Below are 9,454 nucleotides of genomic sequence, written 5' to 3'. Positions count from 1 at the left end.
ACTGTAAAAGTATACATAAGTGCAAATATATCCTCCTTTTAAAATACAAGCAAAGTGTGAGTATACACGAAGATCATAAAAATATCTTTAAAATATGGTGGTAGAAAACAACCTTGTAAAAATGTTGTATTGTCACAATACTGAGAACCATTTTCTTAAAAATAGATGTGGTTGGTTCTAAATCATTTCTTCATAATGTTCTTTGGCACCTGTATACAAACCTAGTGTTGTTTTTTTTTGGGGGGGGGGACAGAATTCTCCTAACTAGCTAGGCAACAAGATGAGGCTTTCTTGAAATCTTGTGCTTAGCACTGCCTTTTTGAAAAGCACACAAGTTTTCATAGACCAAGAAAAAACACACACATACACGCAATTTGTCTGCTTTTTTTCAGACCCTGATTACTGAAGGCAATGGCCATCCCAGAGTTATAAGTTTATGTTTTACATGTGGTAACTTGTTACCATCCCTCAGTTCATGCTCTCCCTCATCTGGTGCATTATCTTGCCAAGGTTTTCTCTCTTCCAATGGTAGGCAAAAAAATCAGCATACGAGGCTTTCCTGGGCATTCAGGCTAAGTGACAGAGTGCTACTTACTGCTATCCGCGTGCACATTGTGTGAGTCCTTCGCAGTTCCTATCTGCCCCTTAGGGGAAGATGAAAAAAGAAGAGAGAGGGCCTTCATGTGGCCTTTGTCCATTCACATGACGCAGGGCTTAATATCCTGACACACGCTCTGGTGGTGATGGTGATAATAAGACCCACTTGCCGAAGGATGGAAAGAAGAAATGCCATTGAAATTGAGGACGAAATCTTTTCTGTCACACACTGGAGTTGAGTGATGCTGGTAACGAGGCAGTCCCACTGAAAGAAGTAAAGAGAGAGGGGGGCTCATTTCAGACACAAGGTCACCCAACTGATGACGGGGTGCATTGTTTTTAAAATTTCAATTTACCGCATCTTAATTTTGACTCAGGGTACAGAACTGTTGGTGTGTTCTTTTGGTGCATTGCTGATGCAAGAGGGGTAGATAAAACCCAGCTCTGAAAAAAATCACTGTTTCAAACTATCTGTCCTTGGTCCTTAGATGCCTCTGGAATCTTGTTTTGGTGGGGTCTGAGGCAAGAGCAAGATCTTCCCTGACCTGGTATTCTTGTATTCCTGAATTCCCATATCACTCTGAGGCTGGGGGTCAGAGCTGTGGTCTGAGTCGGGTGAGCGTAGGCTGAGACCACAGCATCCAGGCCCTGAGTCCTGGGCGCAATGCGGGACCAAGCGCCCTCCCCCAGAACCATCACTGCTCTCTTCCCCTCTCGCTTTGAGCTTTATTTTCCAATTGATTGGCCTGGTAAGAGTAGTGAGCAGCACAGGGATGGTTCCCTGTGCCAAAGGGGATGACAAAAAATAATTCCATTGCAGAGAAAGGGACAGGAAAAGTAAGTGCAGCTCTCTTCTGTCCGCAAGCGGCTTCAGTCACAATAGTCTTAAGACTTCATCTAGAGAAGCCAGGACTTCGGGACAGAGAAATGCTCCTCAGGGAAGGCATATAGCAGCACATGGAGATTTTGAGGGAGCCGCATGCTAGTAGAGGATGGTGAAGGCCTATACCTTGCTCTCCAAGGACTGCTTCTCCGCCCAGGGCCTGAGCCTGGCGCTTCTCAGCACCGACCCGCCGCCCACTTTTGCTTTTGCTTTCTCGGCGCCTCTCGGCGGCCCGACCCCAAAGCACAATCGGTCAAAGGTGTCCGGGCAAGCTCTGGGTCCCAACATCTCCTGCCTCCTCCTCTTTTTGGTGCCAGGCTGGGTAAGGCTCATTTGCTTGGTTCATTTGTGGTCACCCTGGTGGTGTGGGCAGCATAAACCACACATTCATGCCGGGGGCCGGATTCAGTTTTCAGTAGAAGAAAAACCGTACCCGGGACCAATGAAGGTTAGGCCCTGTTCGCGTCGCCCCAGGCGCCTGCGGAGAGACCAGGCTGCTCAATGGCCGATCGTCTGCGTGCTAGCTGTTAACTAAAACGGCACTGCTTTATTAAAGCAACCGCTGACCTACGCGTCCCGGACCCGGGCGGTTTGCCCTGCACACAGGTGCGTTCGCTCAGCACGCTAATGCCAGTTCCTGGACCAATAAAGAGCAGGCTCCTGCAGGGCAGAGAGCAAGAGCTCATGCCTCCAAGCAGTCTTCACTTTAATGTGCTGCGCGGGATGACAAAAATCCGAGATACTACTATCTCCGGGCTGAATGAGAGCGCAAGGCCACTCGGGCCCCTGCGGGCCTCGCTGTCCGAGGTCTCTCAACACACCCGCCAGGGTCATGGGATCGGAAAATGGGACAGCATGGGAAGCGTGGGTGGGCTGAGGGCGGGAGGGTCGTGCTGTGTGTGTGTGTGTGTGTGTGTGTGTGTGTGGGCACACTCGCTGAACTGTGGTGGGCGTCCTCAACCCTGTCTGGCCTCCCGGCCTTCATTCTCAGTGGGTCGCAGCTCATCGGGAGGTGCGCTCCAAACCAGGCCGGGCGCACCCAGTCTGCTCCTTCCTCGCAAGCCCGATTGGGAGAAGCCAACAAGACAGGGAAGACAGCAAGAGGAGGAAGGAGGATGCTATGGTCTCCTGTGCACACTGGGCTCAAACCAAAGGTCCCCGGGCCTCAGAGTGATACAGGAAGGCCTGAGCTATCGAGGGCCTCCAGAGCGTTCCCAGACAGAGAGTTCCCAGGAAGGTCAGCCCCGGGAGGTGATGGGCTGGAGCCCGGAAGCCGGCCTGCTGGCTTTCAGAAGTTTTTGTCTTCTCCTAGAATCGTGCTTGCAGACCCCGGGATTTTTAGGGGCTTGCCTCTGGGCCTGGCGTGAGGGATGGGACAAGGGCGGCCTCCTAAAGATCTGGAGCCCCTTTCCTGCCTGTTTTGTTTGTTTGTTTGTTTGTTTGTTCCTCTGTTACCATTTCCTGGCACTAGGAAGCCTGGGAGTCTGGGTTCAAGTTGAGTAGGGACTGCGAGAAGACCAGGGGCTGGGAGAAGAGCAGGCAGGCAAGCAAGGGTGCCAGTGGGCTCCAGCCTACTGTGGGAGAGAGATTGACAGCCGGCGCGGGGGTGCTGAATAAGAGGGGTGTCTGTATTGGTTACTTGTTGAAATTCCCATAAAATTGAACAAGGCTCTGCTCTCAGTGGGTTAAGTCAGGCTAAAATCCTCTCTGGTGTGGTCCTGCCGAGACTGTCTTTGTTTAGTTAACCTCTGAGACCCGCATTTAAAAGGCCTATTTGGGAAATTTCTCTGTTCAGGGAACCAACATCTTTTGCCCATTTCTGGGCTTCCTTTCTCCCCTGATGTCCTTGTTGCACACGGCATCACAAACATATAAAATATGCATTATTCTGTGAACGATTTTCTAATCAGGGAGGGAGGTAATGTGAGGGAGAACACCTTTGGGCCCAGCCTTTGACAGGCAGACTTCGGATTTTAATCTGCAGCCCAGTCCTCCTTAGGGGTTAATAAGGGTTTATTTTTCAGATAAAGCTGGCCAAATATTCAAATTCTCTCTACCCACCCCCAATCTCTCCTCCCACCTTTCACTGCTTTCCACAAGTCAATAAATTTTCATAATCTGTAACCCATACAGTTTAAATCAGCCACATTACAAGTAGCCTCCAGGCACATTTCTCAGGGGACTTACAGCAGAGTTCTCAGGTTCTGCTGCCTGGGGACATTCATGTGTCACCAACCATGGTCCATACTGCATGTGGGACTCCTAAACAGCCAGTGCCCCCTCCACTGACATTGTCCCTCCAGTGAAAGACCCTGAGACCCCATTCTGCTTTTCCCTCTGCCTTCCCTGTCCCCTCCTCTCAACACTTAGTTAAGAAATCCTCCCCACCCCCAACACACATACACTCCTAGATACAGAACTGACATTTACTTTTTGACAAAGGCACCGAAAAATGAACGTAAAAAAAAAAAAAAGGACAAGAAGAACTAGAACCAAACACAACTTCTTGGTCAAGGTCCCCCAAAGGCCACATGCCTTCTCTCAAAACTAAGTCAGGCCTGAATCAGAAATCCAAAGCCCATATAGAGACATCCATGAAGGCCAGAAAGGCAGGCACCATCATCCTAGAAGCTAGAAGCTGGGCAATTCTGGAGGCCCTGTTCCTGGCTATGGGCACCTGGGAGAGCAGTGAGACCCAGATCTCTGGCATCCCCACATGAATAAGGCGCCAGCTTTCCCCAGCATCCGCTCTTCCCCATGCCCTCAGACCCTAGACTTTGTTTTCCCAGAGGGAGTGGCAGTAGCCGCTGGCTGGACCTAGAGGCATAGATGTAGGCCCGCAGCGGACCACTCTGGTCGCGATGCATTACCTGAGAGGTCCTCGCGGGCATTCTGGTGCAAGTAGCTCTGCTCCAGCGAGTAGGAGGACATGCTGGAGTGCAGGCCTGCAGAGGCCGCAGGGTTGCTGCTTGGCGTCAGGGCGGGCGGCTGCTTGAGGTAAGGCGAGGCGCCGGGCGAGCTCCAATGCGCCGCAGGACTCGTGTAGGGCGAGTGGCACTCGATAGCGCTCGCCATGGCTGGGGATGAAGGCACTGGGCTGCTGCTGCTGTCCGGCCCATAGTCCCCGCCGCCGCCACCACCACCGCCGCCGGCTGCACCGACGCCTCCTGGACCCGGGGGCACGGGGCAGCTGGCCATGTAGGTGGAGCCCGGGTTGGGCGACATGTGTGGGACGTGGTGGTGGTGGTGGTGATGCGGATGCGCGTGGCCGGGGGCTCCGGCGCCGGCATCATAGCCTGCGGGCATCATGTCGAGGCCACCGTAGCCGCCCTGGCCGTGGCAGCCAAGAGGCGCCGACGGGGGCGCCTGGAAGTCGAAGCCCTGGGGCAGCAGCGAGGCCCCAAAGCCCAAGCCGCTCACCACGCGATGGTACATGGGCTTGAGCGCCTGGCACTTCCGCCTGAATCCGCGCGGCCGGCGGCGGAAAGAGCCCTCCTCGAACATAAACTCGCTGGCCGGATCGATAGTCCAGTAGTGGCCCTTGCCGGGCCGTCCGAGGCCCTTGGGCAGCTTGATGAAGCACTCGTTGAGAGAGAGGTTGTGGCGCACCGAGTTCTTCCAGCCCTGGTAGGCGCCGCGGAAGAAGGGGAAGCGCGCCTGCAGGAACTGGTAGATCTCGCTGAGCGTCAGGCGCTTGCTGGGGGAGCTCTGGATGGCCATGACGATGAGCGCGATGTACGAGTACGGAGGCTTCTCGGGACGCCGAAGCCCCGAGTTCGCCTTCTTGGTGCCCCCGCTCCCCGCGCCCGAGCCGCTGCCGCCAGCCGAGCTCTTGCAGGCGGCCGAGGGAGCGCTGGCCGAGTTGGAGGAGGACGAGGCACAGGAGGTGGAGGACGACGACGACGCGGACGAGGTGGTCTCCAGGGCGGCGGCGGCGGCGGCGGCAGGGGGCGGCGGGCTCATCAAGGCGGCCTGGAGCGCGCCGGGGGCCGGGCTGCACGCGCGGCGGAGCGGGGCTGGCGGCGGGCGCGGCGGGGGCGGCGGCGGCCCGCCCTCGGTGGTCATCTGGGACCCGGGAGCGAGGCCCGGCCTGGGGGGCGGGCCCCGGGCCGGGAGCGGAGGCGCAAGAACGGGGTCGGCCCAGAAGCCGGGCGAGCGCCCTAGCCCGCCGCCCGGGCTGCAGCCGTGGTCACTCCGGGCCAGCGCTTCGGCGTCGCCTCCCTCAGCTCTGCTGGGGCTTCTGGCGGCGGCGGCGGCGGCGGGCTGGAGGCAACGCCCGGCGCATCCCTTTTCGAGGCTCGGGCCCCCGCCTTGCGCAACCTCCTCCCAGGCCGCGGAGCCGAAGCGGCCGGACGCCGGGAGGCAGCGCCCGTGAGCTACGACCGCGGCGGGGACCCCGGGGACGAACCCGACGTCTCCCTTCAGGAGCGCTTCTCCCTCTGTCTCTCGGACTTCCTCCCTCCCGCGCCCTCCCCGCGGCCGTCCTCCCTCCCTCCCTCGCTCCCTCCCTCCACCCCTACCCCGCCCTGCCCCCTTCTCGCTCCGGGCCGCTGCGGGGAGGGCGCGCTCCGGGCGTCGCGCTCACTCCTCCCCCCTCCCAACCTGGAGGCCCGCTCCCTCTCTTATCTCCTTCTTAGCTCTCCTGGGTCCCCCTCTCTCTTTTAGTTGTTCTCTGGTCCTCTTTCTCTTTTCCCACCCACCCTCTTTCAAATGGAGGGATAACTGAACAACTCACATTTTGCTAAGAGGACGACGCCCCCTCCCCCACCAGACTACCCACCTATGACTTCACGAAAAGCGTTCCCTTTGCCCCTTCCAGCAGTCCCTACTTCCCCTCCCAGAAACCAGCTGCCCCCCCTGGGAGTGGACCCACCCCTCCTTCCCTCCCCCTCCCCCTTTCCTCCTCCCAGCCCGGCCCCAACCGAGTGGTGCTGCCGCGGGTGCCGCCGCCGGGAGCCGCCTTCCCCAGTGCCCGAAGTGACACCATCTGTCAACTTCATTTAGACATTGCGGCCCTCAGCCACACGCCAGGGTGCCAGACGCCCAAAGGTAAAGTGCCAATCCTCTCTTTCTGGCCGGGCCTGTAGGCTCCGGACCATTGTTTTAGTAAAGGGTGAACGCCGACGCCCCAGGGTGCGGCCCCGGGCGATCGAGGACATTTTGGGAAGTTTGACCAGAGGGGTTTGGATACAGAATTCTGGCCCAGCTTCAGAGACTCTGGAAACCTGGGTCGATAGGACTCATGTTTGCATTTGATGCCACTTCCTTTTGGTTTCCCACTTCATGGTTTGTTTGGGATTAAAAAAAAAAAAAAAAAAAAAGCAACCAGAAGGCCCACCCTGAGATAAGCGCGATAGCTTTATTTCAATGAAATCCCGAAGCAGCCTGCAGCTGTAACGTTCTCAGTCTCATTTTTGCTCGCCCCAAAAGGTGCCATCTCTAAGTTGCCTTCTGTAAGAGAACACACCATCCCAACTGTGGCTTATTCTCTCTGTTAGAGTCCCGGCTCTGAGAGAGATGTGCCCTCAGGAGAAATCATTTCCAATGAGACCCGACAGTTAGTTATTGGATTACACGTGTAGGGAAATGTAGTCTGACCAGGGATAGGGGCTGGGAATCGGGAGGAGAGCAGGAGGCCAGGAGCAGGCTGGGCCACACAGGGGCTGATGGGGAGGCCCAGAGGGAAGGGACTACAGAGTAGGGAACCAAATGAGAGACAGAGCCTGGCACCTCTGTGCATCTATCTTAAAGGATCAAGGTGAAAGGGCATCTGTGGTTGCCTGGGGAAATGGGGGGACAGAAGAAGGGGAGATGGTGCAGGGACCCAGGTAAAGAATGCAGCAAAGACCCTTCCCTGCAGCAGAGCTGAGCCCCTTGAGGCTGGCACCAGCTCTCTGTGCCCCTGGAGTGCGACGGGGACTGATCCTAGCTGGGAGTACTGGTGGGTCTGTAAAAGCAGAGGAAAGAGGGGGTGGGGAGGGGGAGGGGGGTTGGGCTGGGGCTGGCCCCAGACAGTGACCTGAAGTTGAGTGGAAGCAGGCTTTTTCCATCAAACCCTGCCTGGATACCACACACAGAGACCGAGTGTCAGTTTACTGCCCTGAGCCGGGCTCCTTTTCCCTAAGCTCCACAGTAATTAGACAAAGAAAACCTAAATTAGCTGAACAGGCGTCGACAGCTTCCTCCAGAGCACCCCTGGTACCTACATGGGAATGTGTCCGAAAATGGCCTGATTGTAGCCAAAAGTCAGCTAAGAAAACACCACCAAACCGAACTCAGTTTACCACTCATTTCCAAGAGAAAAAAGAAACAAGTCGCTCTTTTCCGGAAGGGATGTTTTGATTGAGTTGGAGTGGGGGGTTTGCAGTTGTTTCCACTTTCTAACATTTTTTTTTTCCTGACTAACTGGTGAGCATTTTATGGGGACAGGTCCCCATTTATTCCATTCATTTCCCCCCCTCTTACTGTCTTTTGTCATTTTGTGTGAAATAATTAAAAAATCAATAACTAAATATGGAAGTAAAAATGTGCTCACTAAGTCAATGCTCTAAGTGTCTGAAAATAAATAAAATATAATCTGGAATGAGGAGGGTGGTAGTAATCTTCCTAGGTAGGAGGGACATCCAAGAGAAGAGTGGAAGAAGGAAGACTTTTTTTTTTTGTATGTGGGGAGAGGAACAGTGTGTTTGGGGAGCATTTATCAAGTAGATATCATTGTCATTTAGCCACAGACCCTCTCTGCACCTGGGAATTCTAAGTGGCCCAGAGTACTGGTGAGTGGGTGGGGGGTACCTGCTTTAAGACAGGCCTGAAAAAGTTGTAAGACCCCAGGACTCAAGAATAAAATTGAAACCCCAGGCAGGACCAGAACCTTCTACGCCGGTCATGGAGCATTTTAAGAATGGACAGAAGCTATGGATGGAGCCTGTCTCCACACACACATACAAAAATACTTTGTGCTTGCTTGGGATTTTAAAAGCCACATTCTACATATTTTGTTTTTAACTTTTACTAATTCAACTTGTCAAATTATGAAGGATTTTTTTTCCAGGCTTCCTTCTCCATCCAAATAGCAATGATATCCATTTTACCAAAATTCTCTAAACTTTCAAGAAATCCCACTTATATTTTGGTGAGTGTCACAGGGCCCCAGCCAGCTCCTGGAAAGGCAATGGGCACGGGACAACAGAGCCTGGGTGAGTTCTGCTGTCTTGAAGTCTGCTTTCTTTCCAGGGATCTAAATACTACCCTCTAGAAGGATGTGGAGCTTGGTGACCTTGAATTTTCGAGGAGGAAAGGTTTCTCTCCAGAACTCTTTCTTTGGAGCCTCCACTCTGATCATGCCCCTGGCAGAGGCTGCCTAAGATGACTTGCCATAAATCATCCATGGGCAAGGGATACAGCTGACCTATAGTGGGTGTCCAGGGCTCCAAATTCAATGCTTTTTTTTTTTTTAACCACATTGCAGCAAAATTTCTCTGAGCTTTGTTTTCATCACTGATTGGTATGAATTTATTGGGTAAGAATGAGTGTGATAACAAATTAGAACAAATTATTTTTGCCTGGCAAGAATAGAACTTTGTTTAGTAGGCAGGGTTTATTTATTTGTTTATGATTTTGGTGGTGTTGGTGATTGAACTCAGGGCTTCAGATGCATGTTAAGTAGGCTCTCTACCACCAACCCAGCAGACAGAGTTTAAGAGGAAACCTGTGTTTGTCTCGGAAGCACAGCCTTGCTTGGTTCAATTTTCCTCTCTAGGAGGTCCCTTATGATGGTGAACTCTCCTCCAATGACTCCTTATAAGCAACAAAAAATCTTGATTCCCCCCCCCCCCTACGGAAAAGAAAGGTATGGTTCATTTAAATAATTCTAGATCAGCCCAGGCGCTTCTTGGTTAACCAGAAATATACAGCCCTAGGGTCGATCGGACCTTTTCTCCATCCGGGAGAAAAGGTTTGGTTGACTGTCTCCGT

The 9,454-nt window shown here is 53.8% G+C and overlaps 1 protein-coding gene across 1 annotated transcript; it reads right to left on the bottom strand.

Annotated features, from left to right (window-relative positions):
• Positions 1-698: 698 nt before the first annotated feature.
• On the bottom strand, positions 699-5,545 carry Foxf2 (forkhead box F2). The gene is made up of 2 exons (XM_026398931.2): positions 4,351-5,545; positions 699-862 (listed from the first exon to the last, which is right to left on the bottom strand). Exons 1-2 carry the CDS (start codon positions 5,543-5,545, stop codon positions 699-701), a joined length of 1,359 nt encoding a protein of 452 aa, XP_026254716.2.
• Between the last annotated feature and the right edge of the window lie 3,909 nt (positions 5,546-9,454).

This window comes from Urocitellus parryii, chromosome 8 (genome assembly GCF_045843805.1).
Source record: "Urocitellus parryii isolate mUroPar1 chromosome 8, mUroPar1.hap1, whole genome shotgun sequence".
Lineage (NCBI taxonomy): Eukaryota > Metazoa > Chordata > Mammalia > Rodentia > Sciuridae > Urocitellus > Urocitellus parryii.
Note: the sequence above shows the minus strand (reverse complement) of the source record. Positions and strands in the feature narration are given on the sequence as shown.

Excerpts from the sequence above, each read along its gene's own strand:
- Foxf2 (XM_026398931.2), bottom strand. The coding sequence starts at position 5,545 with ATGACCACCGAGGGCGGGCCGCCGCCGCCCCCGCCGCGCCCGCCGCCA. Across the intron at positions 863-4,350 it reads TGCCCGCGAGGACCTCTCAG|TGGGACTGCCTCGTTACCAG; the intron begins GTAATGCATCGC and ends TACTTCTTTCAG.